The 15229-nt window shown below is 37.8% G+C and overlaps 1 protein-coding gene across 1 annotated transcript in view; it reads right to left on the reverse strand.

The window, feature by feature from the left end:
* Window positions 1-3669: 3669 nt before the first annotated feature.
* Window positions 3670-15229, reverse strand: part of CSMD3 (CUB and Sushi multiple domains 3) — a 551595-nt gene continuing 540035 nt past the window's right edge. The window contains exons 67-71 of the mRNA XM_016224286.2: window positions 13927-14085; window positions 10681-10793; window positions 8271-8358; window positions 6105-6240; window positions 3670-4335 (exon numbers count right to left, since the gene is read on the reverse strand). Of these exons, the coding sequence (XP_016079772.2) occupies window positions 4176-4335; window positions 6105-6240; window positions 8271-8358; window positions 10681-10793; window positions 13927-14085 (656 nt within the window). The 3' untranslated portion in view covers window positions 3670-4175. The remainder of the gene's footprint in view (window positions 4336-6104; window positions 6241-8270; window positions 8359-10680; window positions 10794-13926; window positions 14086-15229) is intronic.

Below are 15229 nucleotides of genomic sequence, written 5' to 3' on the forward strand. Positions count from 1 at the left end.
TTATTGAATCTATAGAAGAGTACATATATATGTATACATTAGTATCTCTCTATATATTTTTACATATTAATATATATGTATGCTAGTATATATGCTAAATTTTTGAAAAATATTTTTGTAAGTTTTATTACGATTAATTCATCTTGTATTTCATTTTATGCATTTAAAAACATCATACTTTAAAGAGTGCCATAGTGTGGGAAAAGCCTTGCTTAAAAATAAAGAGATTAGGAATGCATGCTCCATTGACTTGCTCTGTAATAACTATGTCAATTTGTTTATAGGAATTGCAATGCTATCATATGATAGTCTCCAGATAACATATTTCATTCTAACAAGTTCCTTCAGGACATGCGAAATCTTAACTCAAGGGTATGAAAAAGATGCTGTTCAGGAAGAAGGCCTTTGGTCTTTTAAAATTTATACCATGTAGATGGCTTTATATTTTTTCTACATCTATGTATCTCATTCATTCTGCCAAAGCACATGGGTTCATCCCTAGTTTCATAGATATGCTAACAGTTACAAGCGAGGTTTAGATTTTGATGAGAGTTTAAACACAGATTTCTTATATTGTGTTTTGCAATACAATTTATAGCTACAAATTTGAATTTATAGAATATACTTCTTTTTCAAGAATAATAAAATGATTACGCATGGGAACTTATTAAAGGATGGGAAATGATCTGGCAGGTGTTCACCAAGTCCATTGCTTTACATCCTAAAGATTGAAATCTGATGTCCTGTGGTCTACTCCCCAGTAGATTTTAAATCTGCTCTTAAATTACTTTAGAATACCAAGCTCATGAAAATGATGACAGAAAAATATTTCTCAGATTTTTATGACATGTATATCTTCTCAGATCAATAGTCAATATTCCCTCTCCTCCAAAGTCATCCTAAAAAAAAAAAAGCAGCGGCAAATCAATATTACTTTCAGCTAAATTTCAAACTACCCATTCTAAATTACTCCTTAGATAAATAGCTTCTATAATTATATGATTTTTTTTTACCTTACTTTAACTAAGCTTATTTTAAATGTATATTCACAGATTAATACTTTGACAAGCAATTCATTCTCTTATTCTCTTTAAGAGATAATCACCTAGTTATTTTATTGACTCTTAGCCAATGTTATGTTCCCTTTTTCCCCCCTCTGTTGTAAGTGAAAATGACAGGTAAAATAAATCTGACCCTTGGGTCTATTTGCATAATCATTATTATCAGGCTCTAGTGTCAAAAGATCCTGGGTGGAACCTGTAGCTTTAATGTTCTTACATATAAGGGGAGTATGGAAGACTCTTTAAAACTGCTTCCTTAGTTGAAATTTGCTAAGAAAGCGGCAAATTTCTAACCCCCCCCCCAAAAGTATACATTTATCGAATCATCACGTTTTACACTTTAAAAAATCTTATAATTTTGTTAATTGTACTTCAATAAAGCTGGGAATAAATAAAAATAAAATTACTTCTACTAACCTTATTGCTAACTTTTGAGAGGGTTAAGAATGAAGGGCAGAGGAAAATATAAGAAATAATAAAAGGCTAAAAAGAAGAAGACATGGAAAACAAAGAAAATATTAAGAAAAGCATCCAAAATGAGAGAACAAAAAGTAGAAAATGGAAAAGAAAAAGTGGGGGAAAAACCCCAGAGAGGAATAAAAATGACAAAGAACAAGAGACAATATAGAAGACATGACATGAGTGAAAGCTGGGGTGATACAGTTAACAAAATAAAGCAAGAAACTAAAATTATATCAAGCAGCATTTATTTCTACAATGACAGTGTAATAACCAGAGATAGACTTTAAAAGCTGAGGTTTGAGGTTTTGAAATATAGACAGCACTATGTTTTGTGAGAAAAAGAGTTCTCTCATAAAATTGAACTTAAATAACTTGTGACTTGCACTTTATAGAAACTTGAAAACTTCCTTGAGTACGAAACTTCACACGCTCCATTCTGGAAGGGGTGTTTGTTTTTCAGCATTAGTTTCACGTAGCCACTCAAGAGGTTACTGTGCTCTTACTTATGAAGCGTACCAAACATGAGTGTCTCTGAGAAAATGTACTGCTAAAATATGAGAAATCATCAGGTATACCTAAATTCAAATAGTATTATTAAAATGTTTACATTCAAGAAAAATTCAGAGATGAGGTTCTTGTGATATTGTTATTTTAAGTGAGAATCTACACACTTCTAAAGAGTGTCACTGTTGGGGAACTATAGAATATGAAGACAAAAAACACCTACATCTCATTGCTAGGTAGCCAAGTATACATAATATGAACTTTTGGAACCTTGAAATATAAAAGAAATATGGGCCGTTCATTCCTTTTACTGACCAGTATACTGTCAGGCAAATTTTTAAAAGAACACACATTTTACAAAAGCAATTATCCATTTTTATTTTGTTTACATTGCACTGAAAATTTACATCATACTTTTACAAAGTTTTTTTTCCCCATAAAAATATACTTCTTTACAAAAGTGTATGCATTAATATAAGAGGAGTAGCCAGTTGCAGAAGAAACATTGTTTAAACAAGATCTTAAATGTATTAACCTTAACATTAATGAATGAATCGTTGTTATTGCAGTCATTTGAATAAACAAGAATAAATAACTGATGGCGTAAAATTTAAAACGGCATCCTGTCAGTAGAGTACAATGTTGAGAAAATTGTATGAATTTCCAAAACAAAGTATCTCAAGGTGGTTTACAAGAAATTCACTAAATGAAGAGAGAGATGCAAGCAGCGCTCGCTCCAGGGTGCAATGATTTCTCTTAGGCACTCTGTCTCATGGTACAGAAAGTCAAGACTGTTTACAGAGTTATCCATACTTGAAAGGGACAACAAAGAGTTCACACTGGGCACATAATTTATTCAATGAAGTAAAACATGCTAGAAAAGGAAGGCAATGACCTATTAAATCAAAATGCTGGCATTACTGTGATGCAGTTGTAAATGAGCCACCAATAACTCGCAAATGCATGTCTTAACTTGACAAGGAAAGAAACCTGTCATGCCTGAACCTACTTCTTAAAAATAAGAGTATAAAAATCTAAAGTATACGAAAATTTGGTAAATCCACAGCTTTAGGGGAAAAAATTATATTGGTGATTTGACAGAGTAGAATTTTTTGTCATTACGTTTAGGGGCTGGTCCAAATGTATGTCTAATTCATTGTTACATAAAAGTTCAAAACAACGGTAAGTAGATTTGAAGGCTCAACTGGGAGAACAAGTGTGAGTATTATGAACTAATTACAATAGGTGACTAGGTTTCATCTGGTCTTTCGAAAACACTGGGAAGTTTGGAAAAGGATGGCAAGTTTGGTGTCTCAGATAACTGCAAAATCGTCACCATCATAGCTAATTTTTGCCAGCTTAAGTGGCTTCTGGGCGACAGGACTGACTGAGGCCAGGAGTTCACAGTGTCCAGCGTGGCTCTGAACACGCGTGGCCACATGGTGCGGGGGTCGGAGGACAGCGCGGTGATCTTGCCGTTCTCAGGAGCTATGGCGACCAGGTGAAGAAAGAATAGCAGCGTGATCCCGGGAACAAAAACCAGAAAGCGTGACCCCAGAGCGGCAGCCGCCCCTGCTGGGCACACACCAGCTGTAAACGCGCCGGGCCCCACTCAGTCTCCGTCAAGCAGGGAGACCAGGGAGACCAGGGAGACCGTGACTCAACTGACAAGAACGGAGAACAAGCAGCCAGCAGAGTGGCGTGAAATGCAGATCTGGGTGTGATGGAGCACGTGACAGTTACAGAGACGTCAGCGACCTACTGACTCTTGTGAGTATAGCTCTTATTGTCTACCCTATATCTTTTTTTTTTTTAAAAACCCAGTCCCTCTAATATAGTTTATAAAGCACAGAAATACTGATATGGATGCTCCTCCAATATATGCAAATAAGTTTATGTTTTAGAATAATCTCCTTTTTTAAAAAAGCAAATAAACTGTGAGTAAGCACTCTCAGAGTGCAGCGGATTTCTGTAAAACTCTCCACGGCAAACATGAAGAAGGGCTGTGGTCCAGTTTATGAAAAACACTCTCTTCTCTATCATTCCTCTGCAAAAGGTGAGCCAGCAAGTCCTGAAAAGTGTGCTTTATTCTTTTTAGCAGTGAGCGCCTGGGCGCTGTTGCGGGCGTGGCCTCCCGCGCCCCGCGGCCTACACCATGGTGCAGACCGTGTTGAGGTTGGGGTCGAAGCGGACGGCCTTCCCCTCGGCCGCCTTGGCGCTCGTGTCGTACATGGGGTTCTCGAACGCCGCCTGGCCGTTGTTGTTTTCGTGAACCGAGCAGCCTGTGTACTGCGTTTTGGGTGCAGTCCTGTTGACGAGAACACTGGTTAGCTACGTGCCCACTTTCTCCTAGAGACGGCGGCCGGGGGCTCAGACGCGACATCCCTGAGTTAGCATTGTTCACGGATAAGGCAACTTCACAGCATCTACTGACAAGTCATAAACTCAGTACATTACAGTTGAATAAGTTACCTGTGGCTTTTAAATCCCGAGTGGCTTTATTTACATATAATACATATTTATATATAGCACCGATATGAGCAATGCAAATATAAATAAGTGATATATTATGGCCATGACCATAAATTTTCTTATGAAATATTAAATTATCATTCCGAATTAGCATGCATAATATAAATAAGTTGTGATGATGATGATGATGAATTTAAATCTCATTACTATTTATTCATTCATTTACCAAATATTTATTGAGCATCTATGATGTGCCAGGCATGATCCTAGGCATTAAAAAAAATATATATGTATATATATATACACATACACACACACATACACACACACACGTATATAGATTTTAATGGACACAGTCAAACAGAACGCACTGAAACATATAATGAGACATTATTCAGTCACATAAAGGAATGAAGTACTGAGGCATGCTGTTACATGGATGAAACTTTAAAAACATTGTTAAGTTTAAGAAGCCAGATACAAAATATCATGTATTGTATGATTCCAATTATATGAAATATCCAGAATAGGCAAGTCAGCCCAGACAGAAAGCCGATTAGTTGCCTGGGCTGGGGTAAGGGGAACGAGGAATGACTGCTTATGGTAGAGTTTCCTTTTGGGGTGATGAAAATGTTGTGGAACTAGCAGTGATGGCTCCGTGACATTGTGAATGTATTGCCTGTCCCTGAAGCGTACACCTAGGAAGGTGTAAATGGTGTCCTGCTGTGGGTTTCTTACCACAGTAATAGAAAAGATTGTCATAGCTTGCTTTATAAATACACTTAATAATGATTTTATCATCCATAAAGTCTGATATTGACAAGGCCTAAATAGCTGCTTAGACACAAGTAATACAAATTTATGTAACTCATTCTTATATAATACGGAGACTAATATTTATAATAAAAACGTCAGTTTGGGGGAAAGTCCACATAGGAAGTATACATTTAATTATCTGGTTACCTACATCATTTTTTCTTGATAAGGGATGGTCTTAAATAGTGGAGAATTACATAGCAAAGCCTCTCAGGAGGACGTTGTAATGGGTGTAGTCAATGAGGACCGATAATAATATGTCACAAATATAACGGGTGAATTGCCTAATCTTCTTAAGGCAAAAGAAGGAACTGGGGAAGACTTAGAGGATTCTATGGAAGGCCTGCCTGGGTAAAATTGGTCCGAATTGTCATGCAAACTAAGGGTTTTGGTCCTAAATTTCTTCCTAGTTCTCTGAATAAATCTGGAAGCAGATATCACCTCTTTAATTTAAAACTTAGCCTCGATTTTGTATCTCTAAAGTCTCATTATGGATAATTTAAAAATAACTTGTACAGTTAGTTTTGTACTAGGAAATTGATAGGCAAGAGAAGAAAGGGTTAGGTTGGATGCTTGGGAACCTTAACAGAGCAATTTTTGTTGTGTGCAGATAGGGTCGGTGAAGAGGCCGGCAGGGAAAATCAGGTTTTCAACAACTGTGGTGATATTTGACAACAGATATTGCCACAACCCAGAAAAAAAAAAGGAAATTAAAATTTAAAGTGTAGTAGTAAAAAGAACATGACTATAGATTTGGGAAATATCTGTAGTTAAAATCAACAAACTTACCTTTGTTTATAAAGATAAAATCCAAATCCTGCAAATATAAGTGCAAAAAAAGGCACAAGAATAGCAATGGCCACAGAACTACTATTTGTACCATGAGGTTGATTTGAAGAATTTAAACCCTCTGACATATTCAGTCCTATAAAAAAAAAAAATTATAAATACATAATCAATTTATCACACTTTTCTGAACCAATTAATTTCTTCCTTTCTTGAAAATGTACATAGCGTAAAAAAACAAGCCATGAAACTCCTCCCGCTCATTTCCACCCAGTTTTGCACAATGCCTACTATGCGGGAGACCTTTTCTCAGGAAAGGGTACAGGATACAAAACAGGCAAAGCCTCTGGACTGAAGAGTTTCTACACCTGGAGGAGACTGAGAGCGAAGTGGGTGCAGGGGCCTGAATTAAGGGCCGGAGTTCCCTAGGGAGGGAAGGGCGCTTCCACCGGCCCGTAGGAGTGTTCTCCGGAGGGTGCGCGATAGGAGCTGGGCCTTGAGGAAAGCCTGGAGAACGGATGCAGGAGGAAGCTGGACCATTAGCCCGGGGGTGGGAAGCTCAGGGGCATATTCAGGGGATGCGACAAGCGACAGGCACAGATGTGTAGAAATGACCGCGGTAGGAGTAGGGGGATGGTTTACTGGGGCTGCACTGAGACGGCATAACTGTTCCGGAGAGCTCAGACTCACTGCTCACTCGCAGTGAGGGGTAACGGGGTGCTCAGGAAGGCAAGGCGGCAGGGGGTGGGCTCGAGGGGGCCCGGCCTGGGAGCCAGAGCGGCTGGAAGGGTGCAGTAACCACCCAGATGAAACAAAATTAAGACGCGGACTGAAAGGGAGAGCATGGAGAGGTGGGTGCAGGGGAGCACTCTGGAGTTAAAATCCTCAGACCTTGTTTGTGTACATGAAAGAGGCTGAAAGGCGTAGGCTTAGGGCGTTTTGCTTGGGGCTGAGGAAATGGCGATGCCATTAGCAGGTAGAAAATGAGAAGAATCAGGGTTGTCACCAGGAAAAATCAGGGTTGTCAAGAGGAAAAATCAGGGCTGTCAAGAGGAAATAACTAAGAGTTATATTTCAGTCCTCTTGTTATAGGTTCTGTTTTAGACATGCAGTGTTTGAGATGCCTTTGGAAATATTATATGACGACATCGTGCATTTAATTGCACGACTTGTTACAGTACCATGTTAATGTTTTACCCTGTTTTTAAAAATAACACACTTTTAGGGAAGGCATTATCTGAAATAACATACTATTATGGTTCATTTAGAGAAAGCTAATTTCACTTTTTGATAAATAGTTATATTCAACTAAGTGATATCTTAGGCCAGGTTAAAACAGCTACAACCTTATTCTATACTATTTTTTCCAGGGACTCAGAATACTTATATAAAAGTTTAAATTAAATTTGTAAGAAAATGTCAAATAGTGATTTTTTAGAGCTTGAATTTATTCTTTATGTATCAACACCCCAATAAGACAATGGGAGACAGTATAACTTAGGAAAATTATGTACCCCCCAAGAAAAAGAAAACTATACCCCAAAACTATGTTACACCCCCAAGAAGTTATACACCCAAAGGTATGTTAATAAATACATTTCAAGCAAGGCCATTAAATGCTTACACACATTTTAGCGGAATTGGAAATAAGAACAAAACCCCGTGCCTCCCGACACAGCAAATTTACGTATCTGAAGAGCACAGAGCCCTGAAAAGAGACCATCTCTCAAAGTTATTTCTCCTTTCCAGACCCCGTGAGTTTCTCAAAGTGCCTCTACATCTTCAAAGGAGTAAGAAAACTGCAACAATATTCAAACTGAAGAGAAGTATTACAGTTCTCATGAGATAAGATAATGTAATTTACAGTTTAATATTTTCCTTTATATCTATATCACTTTTTCTCCTTTTTACTTGCTTAAGGGCAAGACAGTTTGTCATATTTATTAGAAATATGATGAAAAAACCACAATGTACAGAGGTGTTACAGAGAGAACCAATATTTTGAAGAATGGGATTATTTAAAAGGCTATCAAAATGGATCAATGCATAGTTCTGACAATGCAAAATTCAAAATATAGTAAGTGTGCCTAATATGCAAAATCCACTTTACTTCCTTATGATGTCTGGAGCAATAAATCAACTACATGAAAATCAAAATGAATACGTTACCCAGTCTTTGGAGTCCAAATTGCCCATAATCTTTGCCCTGAATAAATCCTTGAAACACATAAGTAGCTCCATCAGGCTCAGCAGAAACCTAAAAATATTTATAATTTGATTAAATATGAAGACTGGCCACAGCTATATTTTCTCTGCCTTAATAAGTATTCAGTTTTATTCTGAAATGAATATTATGCAAAGTCCCTTCCTCTAGAGCTTTCTCCTATATAAAACACAGAACATTGTACAAATTTGCCATCATTAAAAGCAAAATAAAAATTTTCATTTTAAAAGAATTATATTAAGAAAGGGAAGGTTGATTATTAATATTATGATATAGATATATAGATTTCCTTTAGGCCAAGGAAACAACTGTCAAAGAAAAGGGCAAGGATATGATGAAATAGGAGGCAAATGCTCAATTAAAAATTAAAGTATGAAAGTACCATGTTTTTAGATTAAATTACTGCTCAGCATATATGCACTTCTCCCCACTCCCACGGGCCTTCATAGGAAGAGTGTACTTCCCCTCTCATTGAGTTGGGTTTGGTCCTGAGACGTGCTTTGGCCAATGGGATGTGGGTGGAATTGACACTGCAAGTTCCTAGCCTAGGTCTTAAGAGGCGTCATAATAAGTTAAGTCAGTCAGGCACAAAGGGCCACATATTCTATACTTCCAACAATATGAAAGCCCAGAACAGGGAAATCTGTAGAGACCGAAAATAGATTTGTGGCTGCCTAGGGCCGGGGTGGTGATGGGGGAGCCTGGGTGGATAACAGCTAAAGGATATGGAATTTCTTTCTGAGGTGATAAAAATATTCTGAAATCAACTGCAGTGATGGTTAAACATTTGCAAATATACTAAGTGCCACTGAATTCAACACTATAAATGGGTGAATTGTAGGGTATGTGAGTTCTATTTCAATAGAGCTGTTACCAAGGGGGGGTGCATGTTTTCTACCATGCCCCTCAGGGCCTCTCACCTGACCAAAAATAAGCCTCAGGTAGCTGCCGGCCCTGCAGCCTGGGCCCCAGAACCAGCCCCTGAGCAGCTCTGAGCGTTACCCTGGCGTCGGGGGGAGCCCGGGGAACGTGCGCGGACTCACAGCGGGCCACAGCCAGCCCGGGCACGTTAGCCAGAGCCAAACACTGGCTCGGTGACTGCGATTTTCTCGCTATGTCTGATGCTGCAAATGCTGACTCCTAATATATTTTTAAAAGACTTTACCATTTGATCTCACAGATAAAAAAGAAATTGAAACATTTCAGTGTTCCTGATAAGTAGCAATAATGATTAACCCTGACGTTTGTTCTAATTAGCGGCAAATGGCGACCTAAGTCATGTGTATTATTATAAAAGCTGTAAAAAACAAAACAAAACAAAACAAAAAAAATAACCTTGACCATGTCCCCTTCAGACCAAAATAGCATACCAAGCGATCCCTACAACTCTGACAGGTCGCCACAAGCGGTAACATTTTCCCCCCTTATCCTCAGACATCGTGCTCTGGGTATGGCTGTATTTAAAAATGAAATACTTCTAAAAGAATAGCTTAAACGCTCATATTTAAATACATTCGCTTTGTCTCCTAGATGAAATAAAACAATTAAACAACCTGAGGGCATTGAAGACAAGATTTGGTCCCCAACTCCGTGAATAGTGGCACAGGCAGGAAAACAGAAGGGACACTTGTCCCTCAAGAACCAGACTCCCCGAGGCCCAGGGGTCCCGCACATCTCCCCTGCGGGCTGCTTTCGGAAGGAAGGCCTGCTCCTGGAGAGCGGGGGTCACAGCTTCTCTCTCTCACGCTCACTTTTCAACAAAGGCTCCCGCACTATGTGAATCTAAACCTTGCTGGCAGCTCCCAGGTGAGAAGCTCCATTCACATTAGTGGCTGACTAGGACGGGGTGGCCCCGCGGGGGACTCCCGCAACCCTCTCCCCACGTGAAGCAGTTTACACAGCTTCCTGTTCATAGACAAACATTAATGGGCATACTTAATTTTTCTGAAGCCTTTTATTGATATGTTGCATATGCCTTAAATAGTGGTTCCAGACAAACGCCGGATTATACTTAATACAGATTTATTTATCGCACTACTGACTACAGACAAAATACATGCAATGAGACCCATAAAAAAACTATCTATAAGTACACCTAAGTTTTACAAAAGTAAGCAAAACTCCCCAGAATCCAAAAATCCTAGGCTTACCACTCTAGATTACTAAATATACTCAGCCATGTTTTTTTTAAAAAATTACCCATGATAGTAATTTTGCCCTTTTTACGTATGTGTGTGTGTGTGTTCATAATTAGCAAAATTTAGAATATTACCTTTTTCTGGAATTTTAATGACAAACCTAAGCACAAATTTGTTGTTAAAAATCAGAGGCAGACTTTTAAAGAATGATACTTACGAAGCCATCCATGGACCAATTTTCCTCCTTCATTTTCTTAGCAGAAGCATGAGCTGGTACTTTAATAAAATAGATGTGTAACATCAGGCGGGCTTCCTGGCTTTTATATACTCCTGTAGAAACATTAATGCTTCATTTCATTATCTATAACTCCTTACATATCTTATATAATACATATGATAGCAAAAATAAATAACTCAAGGCCCAGTCAAGGCCAGCTTTGTCTGTGATGTTATTCACAAATCCTGCAACGAACATCCGATCTCTCTCTCAGCTGAAGTTCTCAACTTAAATCTTCATCGTGGGGTTCAAATGACCTACGCTATTAAATTTAGGTATTAATGTTCTTAATAGCATCATTCCGTGATACTGCAAACAAAATTATTTCTTTCCCCAAAGATACTTAAAATCTTTGAAAACATGAATCAAATTTTAAAATCGTTTATATATTTTTCTTAAAAGACATTGGGTGCCGACCATGTGAAAGACAGTATTCTAGATGCAACTGGAGCCAAGGAGATGAATATATGTTGTTCCTATAATAAAGATACGATGCTTAAAAGCATTTTCCATTAAGTAGGAGATACACGTTGGGTGTACAACTAACTAAAATACGTGAGAGAATATACGAAATAAAAGCCCAGAAAGGAGAGGGGTTATTTCACACTGGAGTGATCAGGAAATTCTTGTTTGAAAAAAGCCTTTGAGCTGGGTCTTGAAAAATCAGGTAGGATTTTTAGTGCAACAAGGTCAATGTAGGTAACGGCATAAAAGAGAGAAGAAAACATATAAACAATGTGGGTGTTTTTTTTTTCTTAAATGGTAGTTATTTTAAGAGTAGAAATAGGCTGGGATGTACATGTGTCCAGTGGGCTAATAATGAATAAAGTTCTAAGTTAAAGTTTGATGATTAAATGCTGGTTGAAATTTTACCCGTTCATTCACTCACTTAACCTTTCACCCGTGTAACAAGGTATCCCAGGAATATGCTGGGGGTACAAAGGTAATAAAAAATAGATCCTGACATAATGTGAATTACAATGGATAGAAAAAATATACGAGCAATAAAAAATAACAGTGCTGGGCAATGTTATCAGTGATGTCTACAGAGACAGCGACAGCAAATTAAATTAATCTAATCGTTCAGGTTTGCTTTTCTGTATTTGTAAAAATTTGTTTTGGAAAATGTCTAGATTAGAGGGAGTTTCCTCTAGAAGAACGCGGGTGTCGGAGGCCCTGGCCGCCCTCGCCCACTCGGAAGCCCGTGCGTGACTGAAGCCCGCCCTCCGCACAGGCGGACACTGCTAGTGGGCTCTTGACCAACTCGGGTTGGAACTGCTTAAGTCAATTGGGAAAAATCCACGCATAACGGGACCCACGCGGTTCAAATCTGTGTTGTTCAAGGGTCAACAATACACACGTATTGTGTGCTAACTCTTTTATAGAAAATTTAAAAATGGTTTGTTTCAAAGTTACTTGACTCAGTCGTCACAATTTAAAGGCATTTCTCTTGTTGATATAAAGCTGCTTTCAAGGTGGATCAGGCAACTGTAATTTTTTTAATCTTCACTTGAGGACATGCTTAGAGAGAGGGAGGGGGGAGGAAGGGAGGGGGTGGGAAGGAGAGAGAGAGACATCGATGGAGAAACATCAATCGGTTGTCTGCATACGGGCCCCACTGGGGGACAGACCCGCAACTCAGGCATGCGCCCGGACTGGGAACCGAACCAACAGCCTTTTGGAGCACAGGACTATGCTCAGCCAACCGAGCCACTCTGGCCAGGTGCAACTATCTATAATTTTAAAAATACAATATATATTAACATCTAATACTTTTTACTCTGGGGTTTAGTACAGGATCATCCGATAATTCTAAATGATGCTGAGAGTTCTATTTATGGGGTATACCTCCAATATCCCAGTGGATGTCTGAAATTGTAGATAGTCCAGAACCCTTTATATATTATGTTTTTTTCCCCTAAACATAAATACCTATAACAGAGTTTAAATTACTAATTGGGCACAATAAGATATTAACGACAGTAACTGTAAAACAGAACAATTACAATAATACACTATAATAAAAGTGAGCTTCCTCTCTCTCAAAATATCTTACTGCAGATGCTCATGAGATGAGATGATAGGATGTGGTGAGATGAAGTGAGGTGAGTGATGCAGGCATTGTGACTTCGCATGAGGTTGCTGCTGACCTTCTGTTGAGATGGATACTAAGTGACTTAGGGTGGGTAGCGTAAGCATGGATACACAAAACCAAGAATGAATTACTTTCCAGCTGGGAGGGATGGAGCAATATAGAGCAATATTTCATCATGCTACACAGACAGCTTGCAATTTATAACCATAAAGTGTTCACTTCTGGAATATTCCATTTAATATTTTTGGGCCACAACTGACCTTGGGTAACAAAAACCATGGAAAGTGAAACCACAGATTGGGAGGGGTGCTACTGTATTTGAAATCTATACATAGCAAAGATGTTTAAAAATATATATATTTCATATGTGCAATACCAAGATTTAAAATATATTTTTTAATGAGAGCAATAATTCAGATTCATTACTTTGACAATTTTGTTGAGGCCTATTTTGTTTCAGATGCTGTTCTAACCTCTGAGATATAGTCTGACTATGTTTGTAATGTGAAGACTACTTTAGAAGGGTCATCAGGCTTATTGTTGACCAGATGACATTTGAGAAAACATCTGAATGTCATAAAAAGAAGGAATCAAAGATAGTGAGAGTAGTGTGCCCTAGGCAGAGAAAACAGAAACTTGAAAAGGCCGAGCTGCTGGATAGCAGTGTGAGTTCCTTATACCCTTTTAAAGTAGTGTAGTTCTACCTTTTCTGTCTTAACTTATGGTGCCCACCTAAACATTTTCATTTGAAGAAATAATTTTGTGACCATAAAATAGATTGCAAATCACAGATCCAGTCTCTTTGGTGTTATGAGAATAGAGGAAGATTTAGCTATATTCAAATTAAAAGTTCTGCTCTATTTTATGATGTGTCATTCTAGCTACATAAAAATATTCCATAGGGAGCTTTATTTTAGTATCACAGAGTTTTATATTTGTGTAGAAATATATATATATCAATCCAAAGGGCCAGAAAGCCTTGTTTCTGAGTGAATTATAAATGTCATAAAAAAGTAACACATATTTCACAGTAATGAAAAATGATGAAATGATGGAATGAAGGCATTATTTGTTGCTCTTTAATGCAATACCTGAAAGCAGCAGTTCCATGTTGCTGTTGCTGAGTGTTGCGTTGACTCTCCCTGTGGAAGCGTTGAAACTAGTGACTGTCAAGGTCATGGGTTGTTTCCTTCCTTTGAAATTGTAAGAGCCTTTCCATATATAATTTTGGGCAAACACATCGTCGGGAACTGTGAATAGATTGAATAAACACACATTAATTTTATGGTGTTCTGTAAATACAAGCCTTAAGTAGTAGATTAATGTATGGTAGTTTATCCGATAGTGATATTCACTAAATATGTAATAATGTGGAATGTGTATTATAAAATGAATTCTTCACATAAAAATGTTTCCATTATTATAGAATAAACCAAAATTGTAACAACCTAGATTTGTACTTGAGTCATCAATAAAAGATAAACACCAATTAATTACACTTAGTGTCCAACTAAATATCAAGTTTACTTATGTTTAGTCTCCTATAATATCTTTATTTCAGAAGGAAAATAGAATTATTTTATTGAGTCAAGTCAGTCTATATACCAGTCCCAAGAGGACTGCTTTTCTTCTAGCAGTGGGAGTAGATTCATTGGAGGAAGATCATAGAGATAACCCCCCACCTCCTTGCAAAATAGCCTTGGAAGACTTTCAGGAGAGACACTCCATTGTCCCCTGTACACAATGCTAGTTCAGTTATCCCAATAACTGATGCTCTGCCATACACACAGCTTTGAGAATAGATGAAGAATTGTCACTAGAATTGTCTGTCATTGAGGGAGAGAAAAATTGTAGCAGAATCAAAGAATATTATAAATGTTATAAAACTTCCATCTAAAGAAAAAACACTATGTTAGATACATCCAAATAAGACTTAATATTTTTATTAAAATTAGTTACATCATTTACAGTTAGAGAAATTAGGTATGTCAAACTCTACTCAGATCCTGGGAAGAGGCTGAGAGAAGTTTCCATTAATCCTAGACATCATAATAAAGCACCCCCCCCCCCCCCGAGAAATCAGCTATTCAATGGAGCCCTGCCCGTTTGGGTGAGTGAGTGAATGGCATGGATTTAGGGAAAAGCTTTTTTTTATTTCCTTATAATAGTCATATTTGTCATATAATGTTCTCTATCATTAGTATTATGAAGATAAAATATGGAAACTTTAGATTTTATAGCTCTGCGTAGTTGCTAATAAAACATATATTTGGCAGACATGTAGTTGGTATCATGAAAAACCCATAGTCCTGACTCTGTAAACTTTGCCAAGTCAACCTTCCAGTAGTATTTCCTCCCCAAACCTCAAACTACACAGTTATGCTCTGTATGTAT

This window comes from Miniopterus natalensis, chromosome 16 (assembly GCF_054644295.1).
Source record: "Miniopterus natalensis isolate mMinNat1 chromosome 16, mMinNat1.hap1, whole genome shotgun sequence".
Lineage (NCBI taxonomy): Eukaryota > Metazoa > Chordata > Mammalia > Chiroptera > Miniopteridae > Miniopterus > Miniopterus natalensis.